The 14,573-nt window shown below is 45.3% G+C and overlaps 1 protein-coding gene and 1 long non-coding RNA gene across 3 annotated transcripts in view; one reads left to right on the forward strand and one right to left on the reverse strand.

Annotated features, from left to right (window-relative positions):
* The window catches only part of RNF220 (ring finger protein 220), a 222,693-nt gene that overhangs the window by 121,322 nt on the left and 86,798 nt on the right, over window positions 1–14,573 (forward strand). For both annotated transcript variants that reach the window (XM_075832562.1, XM_075832563.1), the window contains exon 2: window positions 5,287–5,416. In XM_075832562.1, coding sequence (XP_075688677.1) covers window positions 5,287–5,416 — 130 coding nt within the window. The remainder of the gene's footprint in view (window positions 1–5,286; window positions 5,417–14,573) is intronic.
* The window catches only part of LOC142657521 (uncharacterized), a 152,432-nt gene that overhangs the window by 85,532 nt on the left and 52,327 nt on the right, over window positions 1–14,573 (reverse strand). The window lies entirely within an intron of this gene.

The following is a 14,573-nucleotide window of genomic DNA, read 5'->3' on the forward strand; positions in this document are numbered from 1 at the left end:
GTGGGTATTTATTGGTGAAATCGATTCTGGGACATTTGCATAAAAAAAAACACCTGTTATTTTGGCTGAACGCCATAATTATCAAACCGCGCACCATTATTTCTGACACTCACGAAATGCTAGAAAATGTCTGCCAAGTCGCATGCAGTGCAATTTATTTGTAGAGGAATATGGCGCATGCTGCATTCTAGTGTCGGACTCGTGCACCGCTTGATGGCGCATCAGAATAATATCTTTTATGCCCCAGTGTATCGTTCCCACCATCCTTGTCCCCGGGAGCGATTCTTAAATACCTCTAATAGGACCAAAGTGTAAAAAAAAAAAGCCACAAACAAAAACATGTCAAAATGCTGGCACAAATTGCGCCAAAAAAAAAAAAAAAAAGCACATGACGCGCACCAATTTTATTATGTGTTTTAGACCCTTTTGAAGCCGCCCTCAGGAGTTTTTTTTTAAAAAGGGAGCCGTGAAATGCGTCAGATTTATTAACGTTGTTCAATTTTTCTGGGAAAAAATATTGGTGTTCGTACGCCAGCCAAGAGGCGGTGAAACGAGAAGTGTCTAACATGTCTAGCGAGTTGAACCAAATCGATCAACCAGCGTGCGTCATTGTGATAAATTTGGCGCAGTTCCTGCCTGTCTGCTGCAGTTTTATCTGACATTATTAATCCATCGGCTGCCCTGTCTGTAGAGAACTTCACAGGGTCCCATTGACGAACGACAATCATCTGACCGCTGCGATATCAACACTCAAAAAAAGTCCAACTAATGCCGCAAAAATTCGCCCTAAACGGGCAATTATTCCTGATGTCAGTTCCTGCAGTGAATCCTTGATAACCACCAGTGCCAGGATGCCAGACACTGACAGGATGCAGCTGGCACAGTCTCCCATCTGCTGGGGTGGCACGATGCCTCAGCTGCTTGGACCAAAGCCCCACATGTAAGTGCCAGGCACTAATGAATTCAGACACCCCGCAAAATGGTGCAGAGACAGTCACGTACAGGTTGTTGGATGCGCCAATCTCTTCAGTGCCAACCCGAATTACAAATGCAGAATCAACCTCAGCTAAGTCAATGACCCCCAAGAGGTGGAGATGATTGTCCGCTCATAATTGTTATCAAAACCTGCTGAGCTGGCGCCGTCCACGGGCCCCAGTACAGAGCACACAGGGGTGGCCAGCCAACTTCTGATTGGCATATCTGCCTCACCCCCCACTCCCATCTCCTCATGACTAAACATTGATAGATGTGCCGGGGAGGACTCCCAGAGTTGGGAGCTGTCCTGGCGGTTACGTTGGTTGTTACCCAGCGTTCCTAGAAATAGATAGAATATGGCCATGTACAGACGTGGCGGGATTGCCGCAGATTTGCGATGGGGATTCCGCACTGGAAATTCATGGCATTCTACGGTACAGTACACACGGGGCTTTCAAAACCTCATCCACACATAGCGGAAAAAATCTGTGTGGAAATATAAGAATGCTGCGGAGTTTCCAATCTCGCCATGTCACCGGAAAGCTGCGGATTTTCACAGGGCGTTTTTACCCATTTCATTGTATAGGGTGAAATCCTCGTCAAATCCACAGCACAATCCGCGGCATCCATATGCAAATTCTGGTGAAAATTTGTGACGAATTCCATGGCGTAAAATCTCAGCCACGTCCGCACATAACGTAAGAGAAGGAAGAGTGAGGATAATGCTGGCGTCCTCTTGCGCCACTTTGTTTTTCATGCAGTTTTAGAGACAATAATATTCTGCTCGAATAGATATGTGTGAGATCTTATTACACGCTGCTCGGAGAGCTCTCCGTCGTGGGGCGCCGCTATTTTGGGCGCTCTCTGTTGTGACATGTAAACTGCCTCTCTCCTAAGTGGCCTGTCATTACCGGCCGTCCATTAACTATCTGCCGCTCCTTCCTCGCCAGTCCCTGTCATTGTAGGCTCTCGGTTCAGCAGAGCCCGTGAATGACCACCACGTCGCAGTTTACTCTGACCGCACGGGCTGATAGAAAGCTAATTGGAGAAGCATTTTGTGAGGGAGGCCGGGTTACACACTGCGCTGACACCGGCGACAGGATAATAACGGCTCTTTAAAGTTGTTTATTCCCCTCCTCCGCCTTGATGAAGGAGTCTATATATTTCTGCCTTACTTTAATCGCTCGCGGTTACCCGGCTCCGATGCGTCGCCCCTTTATTCTCGCCTGTTTTAGGCCTGTATGGAATTCTATGCTGCGTCCCAGTGACTGACGAGTTTCCTTGAAAATGAACTCTGGATTCTCAGTGTAACCCGTACCCGGCTCTGTACTGAAGAGGGGCAAGAACCCCCGAAAATATAGCGCTGTCTACAGGAGGGTCTCTCTTCCTTTTGGAGAGGTCTCTGGTTTGGCGGATATGCGCTCATTTGCAGTCTATATACAAAATACATAAGAAAACATAAATCGGCCCCGGAAATCCGAGTCGTCATCTTGTGTGACGTTTTTAGGTTATTCCAGGATTATCTTGATGTCCTCCATGAGCTCTAGATGTAATTACAGTGGTCGTAGACGTGGTCAGCAGCTTTCCACCGGCTCCTGGATGACATTCACACCTCCCCTGCCTTTGTGTCAGTTCTAGAATTCTTTTCATGAATCAGAAAGCTCAGGATGAACAATGATGAAGTTGTGGCCATGATATAGAATAAAGCCTATCCTCAGTATTAGAGCTGCCCCTATGGGGGATCTATGGGGCTCCTGACTTCGAGCTTCCAATGATTAAGAGAAATGGTAACGATTAGGAAGGATTCACCACAAGGAACAGATCAATAAAAATGACACGAGTCGCCGATCAACATTTCCTTTAAAAGATCAGCGGCCCCTCAATGTAATTACCTGGCGTCACTGCTAATATTGCGGCTTCTCAGCTCTACCATTGGAAGTCGTTCAGCCGTATTTCCAGGTGTGACGCAACATTTTGGCCAATTACATTTGGCGCATTATATGGCGGCTCTGCCGTAACCACAGAAAAAAATCCCGAGCTAAAGCCACATCCAGAGTAGCAGATTGTAGACATGTTGGTATTCTGATTGGGGGGGTGACAGTGATGGACGCTTGGAAGATCATGGGGTCAGACGTAGTTCTGACTGAAGTAAAGATGTCAGTAAAGTATTTGCCCCCCTCCCCTTGTTTTGCATCAGTTGCTATTTTCAGAGCTACAATAGATCTTTATTTAGTATTTTTCACCGTCGCTCTAGACATAAAACACCATTTCTGTCCGTCTGGAATTTGGCAGCTGAACGTGCGTCTTGGCTGACAACCCGGCGTAGGCTTCGCTAAACATCTTATTTAAAGCAGGATTGCATGAACACAAGCAACCCCTGGAGATTATGAGGCAGATAATATAACCTCACGTTTAGAGGCATGACGGCTATGCTGCAAGACAAGAGAAATCGGCAAATTAAAGCCGCTGAGTGGTCGTTATCTGCTGTCGCGTTTCATGTATTCTATCTGTCTGGTTATGTTATATTACACCGGTTGGCAGAACCAAGGAGAGCGTGCTCCCGCCTCACACATACGACAGGATATCCTCTGCTTCTAAACAAGGGCCTGTTTATTTAGGAAAAGGCTAAAACCCTGCGCCCTCATTGTCAATTACCGGAGGCTGCGACTATTAATAGCGCTGAATGGCTCGGCCCTGGGCTATTCCGGGCTGCTGCCAGCTCCATCATACACAAGAATTTCGGCCTCATTTTCCACTGGTGCTTGGAAAATATCATCTTGCAGACACTGATCCGAGGGCTTGGCGAGGCCACGGTGTGCAGAGACATCTCCCCCTGTTGTGCTGCCAAACACTTCCGGACCTTGAGCATCGCCCCATAAACCCGGGAAATATCCCTCCGGGAGTCCTCCTCTCTGATCGCTTTCTTTTTGGGTTGGATCTGTTTGTGGAAAGCTGGCTGACAACTTATAGGCTCCAATTCCAGCTTCCACATGAGGTTGTCACCCAGCTTTCCCGGAATCCTGAATGGTAATTTAGCTTCGTCATGTGTGTTGTTTTATCTAAAGGAGAATGTACTTGACTATAAACCTGAAGTGGAATCTTGGGGTGATGTGAAATGATGCATCTTTCCTTTCAGAGTTCCTACAACCTCCCTGCTGTCTCCGAGTCCCGCCAGCAGGGGCGCCGCTGCATCATTGTGTGTGGCTGACGTGATAAGTGGATGTCCAGCTCTGGAAGTATTTGTAGAGCCTCTCCAGGGGGTGCGCGCACCAGGAATACACGTGAAGGGAGCTCTGACTTGGATGTGTTGTATGTCAGGCACTGGCGGAGACGCTTTGCTCTTGACTTTTATTTATGGCCTGCTTCGGTGCAGTCTTGTCGCGTCAGCCGCCACGTGGTTGGCATTAAGATCAGCATTGTTTTGCAATAAACATCTTAATTAACAGCAATTTGCATTTTTATTGCATGCTTCCATCACTGCATCCCTGTCCCTGTCATCATATACTGAGTGCAGCATAATGAGGGGTACAGTATATCACATCCTCCACGTACACACAGACATTATATGTATACATCACAATATATCAGATCACCGCACATGAATAATGGATACTGCTATATTACCTTATACCCAAAACATAGGATTGCAGAGGTAGCAACCGGCCCCAATGACTGGAGGCCCATAGGCATAAAAACAGTGGCGTCATAAGTGGGTGGGACAAGGGCGTCATGACATCATCTCACTACACAATGATGTAATCACACGTGATGAAGCCATCTCACAGATACTTCATATTTGAAGTGTATATAGAACCCATATATATATATGAAGCAGCACTCATGTAATAAAGTGGTAGGGGCAAAGCATCTAGAGACATGTCACAAGTTTGTCGAACATTTAGTTACCCTTTAATCCACAGCTGAAAATAACATCCAAGAAAAAATATTGCAGCACTCCAGCAAAAAAATCTGTGGTTTTATTTAGCCATGTTTAGAGTCAAGCGACGTTTCAGTTCCACAATGGAGCGGCTTGGAAAAGGTCACTTCTTTGGCGCGGGCGTCTATTTACGTGCCGTCTTTTGACAGCGGCGCATAAATATACGCCTCGTGTGAACAGACAAACGTCAGCCCATTGCTTTCAATGGGCAGATGTTTGTCAACGCATTCAAGCTGTCATTTCGGACGTAATTCGAGGGGTTAATACGCCCGATTTACGTCCGTAATTAGTGTGTGTGAACATACCCTGACCCTTTCATTATGAATCTCCAGGTGTGACCCTAATATTCTCTTTTTTTTTTCCGCTCTTCTCAGGTAAAAAGAAAGTCGCCCTGTTTGACAGCCAGGCCCCAATCTGCCCCATCTGCCAGGTCCTGCTGCGTCCCGGGGAGTTACAAGAACATATGGAGCAAGAAATGGATAAACTAACACAAGTCAACCTCAGGTAAAGGGAACTCCTGCCTGAAGCCTCTTTTAACCGCATAAAAAAAATGTATCCGAAAACGTCATGTGTTTATATCGCAATTTGATGCATTTGCGGTAAAAAATGCTGCCACACTGAAAAACGCATCTACTTGCAGTAAAAACGCATGCAGTTTTCGGATGCGGTATTAACTGCACCTCAACCGCAGTGTCTGAATACACCCTTAGTGCAGATGAAGGTTCATATTGACCCATATGGGAACTCAGGGCTGATTGTTGAGATACAATATTAAGGATAATGACGCAAAGAATGTTCAGTACGTGTGCGACCAAAGGGACAGATTTCTATCAACCCCTTCACTGCAGCAAACAGATTACCTGGCCGCAGACTCTCAGCCCCTCTGGCGAAATTATATGTATATTAGTTAATATGTAATATGTAGATTAGTCGCAGCCAATGGAAATGTCTTCCACCTCTGGTAACGGACTGGGCTCCTGCTGTACATTTTTCATGTTCGTTACTTATTAAATGGTGTTATCGGTTTTCATTGGAGAAAAGAGCAGCGATGGACAATGTTTTCAATCGGAGCGAATTCTCCGTAGGGTCCAATGTTGCACTTCTCTATAGGAAGAAATCTTGGATGGGGGTAAATTGAGCCACGTATGGCTGAGTTTTCTGTGTTATGTGTCGGTAAGTTCCTCTATGATCACAGGTGTCGCAGCTTCAGCCCAGTCCCACTGTCTGCAGATAAGAGGTAATCTGGGGGTCTACGTTTATGGAAAGACCCTTCTCTCATTTCACCCCCTTTGACACCTCGTATGAGCATTTCAGACAGAGTGTGTGTAATTGATGGCGTAATTTGGGTCTCATCCAACCTAATAAAGAGTCGCTGCAAATTAGCCCACCGGTTTAAATGCAGAGAAGCAATTAGGGCCTCCAGAAAGCCATCAAGGAAGTGAGGGGCACGGAGGGAGCGCTTGTGAGAGGTAAGACAGTAAGGTAGCCGGGCGCAGGAAGGGGGGCAATCCTGGGGTTTAATGGGAACAGGAAAAAACGTAAATCATACAACTGACAAGTTTCCATTGTGATCCCGCTGACAAATGAAAAAGGATGGGGTTATTCCTTCAAGTGAGCGCGCCGTTAAGAAGGCGAGGGACGGCGATGGCCGCGCTGCAATCAGCTCCTTAGCAGGCACAGGAGAATAAGAACTCTCTATTAATTATTAAATAACGACCTGGGCCGCGCCATGATAGATAACATCCAATCTATTCCATGCATTGAGGCAATTGAAGCTAATCTACAGCAAAGGCCAGAGCTCTCTGTCACTTTCACTGGGGCAACGTCTTATGCATGGTATGGGAAGAGCTTCATTAACATGTAATGAGGTGCAGTGCGCACCGTGCGTTCCGGTATTAGCCACTCTCAGGATGTAGATAAACGCACGAAGCGCAGTAATAACCATCATCATATTTACTGCTCGTGTAACATCTCATTGCACATGACAGATTTGATAAATAATGTTGCTACAAATTAGTTACAATGTTGTGGTGGAAATTATTGAAATATGACACATGTGGTTCATTTGCCTGAATAATGGCTCTGAGACATTTCCGGATATGACCAATAACGCGAGCTGGCGCCAATAGACAGTAACAAAACCATCTCCATCTGATAACCCATTTCCTATTAGGGTATACGTATGTCATCGAGGGGGTCCTCTGCTCGGGACACCCCTCTATTAGCCAGAGCAGCTTTCACTTTGTCAGAGCCAGACTTAGGGTCTGTTCACACGGGCCGTAAACGTCCTGAAAAACATCTGAAAAATCGGAAAAGCCTACAAACATCCATGAAGAAACGTTTGATCACAATGATCTGTCAGTGATCGTAACGATAGAAAACGATGGACGTGTATAATATGGTGCCTGTGCTGTTCCAAAGTTAAAATAACCAGAGACAAATTATACACCAAACAGGAGATTGGTTCTGACCTGGGTAAGGGGTACAGGAGACTGGTTCTGACCTGGGTAAGGGGTACAGGAGACTGGTTCTGACCTGGGTAAGGGGTATAGTAGACTGGTTCTGACCTGGGTAAGGGGTGCAGGAGACTGGTTCTGACCTGGGTAAGGGGTACAGGAGACTGGTTCTGACATGGGTAAGGGGTACAGGAGATTAGTTCTGACCTGGGTAAGGGGTATAGTAGACTGGTTCTGACCTGGGTAAGGGGTACAGGAGATTAGTTCTGACCTGGGTAAGGGGTATAGTAGACTGGTTCTGACCTGGGTAAGGGGTACAGGAGACTGGTTCTGACATGGGTAAGGGGTACAGGAGACTAGTTCTGATCTGGGTAAGGGGTACAGGAGACTGGTTCTGACCTGGGTAAGGGGTGCAGGAGACAGGTCCTGACATGGGTAAGGGGTGCAGGAGACTGGTTCTGACATGGGTAAGGGGTGCAGGAGATTAGTTCTGACCTGGGTAAGGGGTACAGGAGACTGGTTCTTATCTGGGTAAGGGGTACAGGAGACTGGTTCTGACCTGGGTAAGGGGTGCAGGAGACTGGTTCTGACATGGGTAAGGGGTGCAGGAGACTGGTTCTGACCTGGGTAAGGGGTACAGTAGACTGGTTCTGACCTGGGTAAGGGGTACAGGAGACTGGTTCTGACATGGGTAAGGGGTACAGGAGACTGGTTTTGACCTGGGTAAGGGGTACAGGAGACTAGTTCTGACCTGGGTAAGGGGTACAGTAGACTGGTTCTGACCTGGGTAAGGGGTACAGGAGACTGGTTCTGACATGGGTAAGGGGTACAGGAGACTAGTTCTGACCTGGGTAAGGGGTACAGGAGATTAGTTCTGACCTGGGTAAGGGGTATAGTAGACTGGTTCTGACATGGGTAAGGGGTACAGGAGACTAGTTCTGACCTGGGTAAGGGGTATAGTAGACTGGTTCTGACATGGGTAAGGGGTACAGGAGATTAGTTCTGACCTGGGTAAGGGGTACAGTAGACTGGTTCTGACATGGGTAAGGGGTACAGGAGATTAGTTCTGACCTGGGTAAGGGGTACAGTAGACTGGTTCTGACATGGGTAAGGGGTGCAGGAGATTAGTTCTGACATGGGTAAGGGGTGCAGGAGACTGGTTCTGTCTCTTAGCAGCTCGGGGAGACAGCCTCTGACAGCCGGTGTGAGGAGTGAAGGACGCTGGGTACGCCGCATGCAAATTTAATTTCAGAATCAGGATCTTTCTCTCCAAAGAGGTTTGTCGCCTTTGAGCCCTTCTCCTTGTTACATATGTAGCAGCCTCATTGAACCTGACATGTCAAATTCAGGCCATTTGTGCAAAATCCCCCTTTAATAATACCGTTTCATTTCCCTCAAATGAGACTTGAATGCATGTAAAATGGAAAAGGATATTTAAACTCTAACATTAGGCAGATGTGTGTTGCCAGGGGCCGAGTGAATATATGAGATTCTCAAGTACTTAACACGTTGTAACTGCTCTTCTAGAATATGTCACCAATTGCATTATTTTCCTCGCAGCTCCCACTTTAAGCCAAAAATGTAAATTGAAAAAGAAAAAAAAAAAGGAAATTCACAGGCGAGGCGGACGCTCTAACCATTTAGATGCTGGAAAAAAAAAATCTGGATTTTAAAGGCTGCTATAGGTTACGGGCAAGAAATATTTCGGGTGAGTTCCTGCGGCGCAGTTGGTGGCATTTCATTATTTATTTAAAAAAAACAACCTTTGAGGTAAATCTGCCACTAAGGCCTTATTCACGCGAACGTGTCCGTTTCATGCGCATAAAAAACGCAGCATTTTTCTAGCGTTGCAGTTCCGTGTGACATCGGTGTACGGTGCGCCTCTGCGTTTTTTACGTTCGTATGTCATGCGTTTTTTACGTCAGCAAAAAACACAGCATGTCTGAATAGCCCCTTTGAATTACATAGGTTTGTGTGACGGCCATTGTTTTAATGTCCCTAACACGGATACGCTCGTGTGAATCCGGCCTAAGGTCGAGGCTGTGTGGAAATGTAATGAATTGAGATTATCGCACTTCGCAATTATGTTAGATCGTAGGGTCATATTGCGAGTAAATGCTGCTAATGTTAACCTGTTGGGCTCTCGTGAAATCGCCGTATTACGGACTCGTGATTTTACGGGTGCAAAAATTCCAATGTTGGATTTTTTGCAAAATCACAGGCGTATGAAACAGCAGGTACACGTGACTTCATGCCACTCCGCCAGGTTAACCTTAGCAGTGATAAAGCCGAAATCACACTGAAATCTCTCATAATTACAAAGCGCGATAATCGTGCTGAGTAAAAGTCGCCGCAGAGCGCTGACCTAAAACTTGATGAAAGAAACCGGCCCTAGACTTTTCATCATACAGGTAGAAACCCGTCTCTGGATTTACCCAGATATTATCTAAAGTATATTCACGCGCGGCAGATTTGTTGCAGACATTTCCATACATGTGAATGGCGATGTTTCTGCATCCGGTGCAGGGAATTCTGAAAACCCTTCAGATAAATAAAACAGACGCAGAAACTTCTGCAACAAATCTGCCGCGTGTAAATTTACCCTTCTGGTTTTTATTGCATACGATTTAATACTAATATAGATGATCGTTCCACAGTCATTGCTCATATGTAGACAATACGGAGGAAGAAGCCCACCCAGACGTCGCAGGCCCTGATGAGATGATTGCTTTGGCCTCGGTACGTTTCTTGCCATGGATTTAAGGGTTCCAGACTGATCTGTATGTGATAACTTTTTCTGACTATTTACATTCAGCATGCACTCCTGGTTTTGTCCAGCAGTGGGCGCCATGTTGGGGAATATGGCGCACGTTACACAAGTATTCTGCACTAGTAACATCACAATGAATATGTGCCCGGTGTACAGGACGGGCATATTACAAGGTTGTCCACCTTCAATAGTTCAGCCGGTTCATGACGTTATCTGACCCGGCCGTGCTGTGATAGCGCCCGGTGCCTTCCTGACATCCCCTTCTCTCCAGCCTTTGTGTATTGCTGATGATGGGCTTTCCCAGACGCATTATAAGTTCCTAACCTGCAGATTTACCGCTGTAATTCTGCACAGAGGATAAAGTAATTGGTTATAGTAATAGGCCAAAGGTGGTGTAGTTAGTAGCGGACGGACGTTCCTGCTCCGCGTCTTCTCAGCCCATATATCCCTCACATCCAGCTCTTTCATTTTTCGGAGCTAGTCGGGTTTAAACCATAGAAAGACAATTTTGGATCATTTTGTTTAACACCTAAATCTTCTGCTCTCATGTCCTTACTCTGGGAAAGGCTATTTACCCCCCCCCCCCCCATGTGCCTCCATTCTTCTGCCAGGACATGTTAGCCGCCAAGCTGTGAGCGGAAAGTGCTGCGTCAGATTTTTGGCACAGATTCTGCGCTGCCTTCACATCTCTGAGTGGCAGAGGAAGCACCTGAAGCTGATGGAGCCAGCGAGAGAACTCTTGGCTCTACACCTCTACAGGCCATGAATCTTCAGTGCCCGGCACGAGCAGGAAAGGAGCTGCTGGCTCCAAGCCTCTTACGCCAAGGTCTCCATCGTAATTCATACCCATCTTCAGCTGCTTGGCTGTGGATAACCTGACCACTTGTGAGGGTTTTGCAGGGCTTGGTTCACACTGGAATGCTGAGTTGAGCTGAGATAAGAAACACATCAATTATCTCATCCCGAAAAAGAAATCCGCTAAAAATGTTTCATAGAAGTGTTTCCCATTAAAAAGTGCAAGCGATTTGTCAAGTCAATGGCGAGAAACTGCCACAAGACACCAGAAATAAATTCCTTCGTGCTTCTTTTCCATAAAAAAAATCCTTGAGCGGCAGATGAGCGGTCAAGTCCTTACAACATATTTAAAAGTTAGGTCATGTTAATATATATATATAGGGGTGACTTACCTTAGGGGTGTACGATCTGTGCCGTCGCAGAGGGCACGTCAGCCATTCTTATTACACGAGAAACCCCAACCCTCAGACCCACAATCATACACGTATTTTTTAACCATTCTTATTAGATTACTTTATGTATGGAGCAGTTATTGGGTCACTGTATGGTGGTATTATGTGAGCAGTGTATGGCGGTATTATGTGAGCAGTGTATGCTGGTATTATGTGAGCAGTGTGTGGTGGTATTATGTGAGCACTGTATGGTGGTATTATGTGAGCAGTGTATGGTGGTATTATGTGAGCAGTGTATGGTGGTATTATGTGAGCAGTGTATGGCGGTATTATGTGAGCAGTGTATGGTGGTATTATGTGAGCAGTGTATGGCGGTATTATGTGAGCAGTGTATGGCGGTATTATGTGAGCAGTGTATGCTGGTATTATGTGAGCAGTGTGTGGTGGTATTATGTGAGCACTGTATGGTGGTATTATGTGAGCAGTGTATGGTGGTATTATGTGAGCAGTGTATGGTGGTATTATGTGAGCAGTGTATGGCGGTATTATGTGAGCAGTGTATGGTGGTATTATGTGAGCAGTGTATGGTGGTATTATATGAGCAGTGTATGGCGGTATTATGTGAGCAGTGTATGATGGTATTATGTGAGCAGTGTACGGTGGTATTATGTGAGCAGTGTACGTTGGTATTATGTGAGCAGTGTGTGGTGGTAATATGTGAGCAGTGTATGGTGGTATTATGTGAGCAGTGTATGGTGGTATTATGTGAGCAGTGTATGGTGGTATTATGTGAGCAGTGTATGGTGGTATTATATGAGCAGTGTATGGTGGTATTATGTGAGCTGTGTATGGTGGTATTATGTGAGCAGTGTATGGTGATATTATGTGAGCAGTGTATGGTGGTATTATATGAGCAGTGTATGGTGGTATTATGTGAGCTGTGTATGCTGGTATTATGTGAGCAGTGTATAGTGGTATTATGTGAGCAGTGTATGGTGGTGTTATGTGAGCAGTGTATGGTGGTATTATGTGAGCAGTGTATGGTGGTATTATATGAGCAGTGTATGGTGGTATTATGTGAGCAGTGTATGGTGGTATTATGTGAGCAGTGTATGGTGGTATTATGTGAGCAGTGTATGGTGATATTATGTGAGCACTGTATGATGGTATTATGTGAGCAGTGTATGGTGGTATTATGTGAGCAGTGTATGGTGATATTATGTGAGCAGTGTATGATGGTATTATGTGAGCAGTGTATGGTGGTATTATGTGAGCAGTGTATGGTGATATTATGTGAGCACTGTATGATGGTATTATGTGAGCAGTGTATGGCGGTATTATGTGAGCAGTGTATGATGGTATTATGTGAGCAGTGTATGGTGGTATTATGTGAGCAGTGTATGGTGGTATTATGTGAGCAGTGTATGGTGGTATTATGTGAGCAGTGTATGGTGGTATTATGTGAGCTGTGTATGGTGGTATTATGTGAGCAGTGTATGGTGATATTATGTGAGCAGTGTATGGTGGTATTATGTGAGCAGTGTATGGTGGTATTATGTGAGCAGTGTATGGTGGTATTATGTGAGCAGTGTATGGTGGTATTATGTGAGCAGTGTATGGTGGTATTATGTGAGCAGTGTATGGTGATATTATGTGAGCACTGTATGATGGTATTATGTGAGCAGTGTATGGTGGTATTATGTGAGCAGTGTATGGTGATATTATGTGAGCAGTGTATGATGGTATTATATGAGCAGTGTATGGTGGTATTATGTGAGCAGTGTATGGTGATATTATGTGAGCACTGTATGATGGTATTATGTGAGCAGTGTATGGCGGTATTATGTGAGCAGTGTATGATGGTATTATGTGAGCACTGTATGATGGTATTATGTGAGCAGTGTATGGCGGTATTATGTGAGCAGTGTATGGTGGTATTATGTGAGCAGTGTATGGTGGTATTATGTGAGCAGTGTATGGTGATATTATGTGAGCACTGTATGATGGTATTATGTGAGCAGTGTATGGTGGTATTATGTGAGCAGTGTATGGTGATATTATGTGAGCACTGTATGATGGTATTATGTGAGCACTGTATGATGGTATTATGTGAGCAGTGTATGGTGGTATTATGTGAGCAGTGTATGGTGATATTATGTGAGCACTGTATGATGGTATTATGTGAGCAGTGTATGGTGGTATTATGTGAGCAGTGTATGGTGATATTATGTGAGCACTGTATGATGGTATTATATGAGCAGTGTATGGTGGTATTATGTGAGCAGTGTATGGTGGTATTATGTGAGCAGTGTATGGTGGTATTATGTGAGCAGTGTATGGTGGTATTATGTGAGCAGTGTATGGTGGTATTATGTGAGCAGTGTATGGTGGTATTATGTGAGCAGTGTATGGTGGTATTATGTGAGCAGTGTACGGTGGTATTATGTGAGCACTGTACGGCGGTATTATGTGAGCAGTGTACGGTGGTGTTATGTGAGCAGTGTATGGTGGTGTTATGTGAGCACTGTATGGTGGTATTATGTGAGCAGTGTATGGTGGTATTATGTGAGCAGTGTATGGTGGTATTATGTGAGCAGTGTATGATGGTATTATGTGAGCAGTGTATGGTGGTATTATGTGAGCAGTGTATGGTGGTATTATGTGAGCAGTGTATGGTGGTATTATGTGAGCAGTGTATGGTGGTATTATGTGAGCACTGTACGGCGGTATTATGTGAGCAGTGTACGGTGGTGTTATGTGAGCAGTGTATGGTGGTATTATGTGAGCAGTGTATGATGGTATTATATGAGCAGTGTATGATGGTATTATATGAGCAGTGTATGGTGGTATTATGTGAGCAGTGTATGGTGGTATTATGTGAGCAGTGTATGGTGATATTATGTGAGCAGTGTATGGTGGTATTATGTGAGCAGTGTATGGTGATATTATGTGAGCAGTGTATGGTGGTATTATGTGAGCAGTGTGTGGTGGTATTATGTGAGCAGTGTGTGGTGGTATTATGTGAGCAGTGTATGGTGGTATTATGTGAGCAGTGTGTGGTGGTATTATGTGAGCAGTGTATGGTGGTATTATGTGAGCAGTGTACGATGGTATTATGTGAGCAGTGTATGCTGGTATTATGTGAGCAGTGTGTGGTGGTATTATGTGAGCAGTGTATGGTGATATTATGTGAGCAGTGTATGGCGGTATTATGTGAGCAGTGTATGGCGGTATTATGTGAGCAGTGT

The sequence above is a fragment of the Rhinoderma darwinii genome, chromosome 7, assembly GCF_050947455.1.
Source record: "Rhinoderma darwinii isolate aRhiDar2 chromosome 7, aRhiDar2.hap1, whole genome shotgun sequence".
In the NCBI taxonomy this organism is placed as follows: domain Eukaryota; kingdom Metazoa; phylum Chordata; class Amphibia; order Anura; family Rhinodermatidae; genus Rhinoderma; species Rhinoderma darwinii.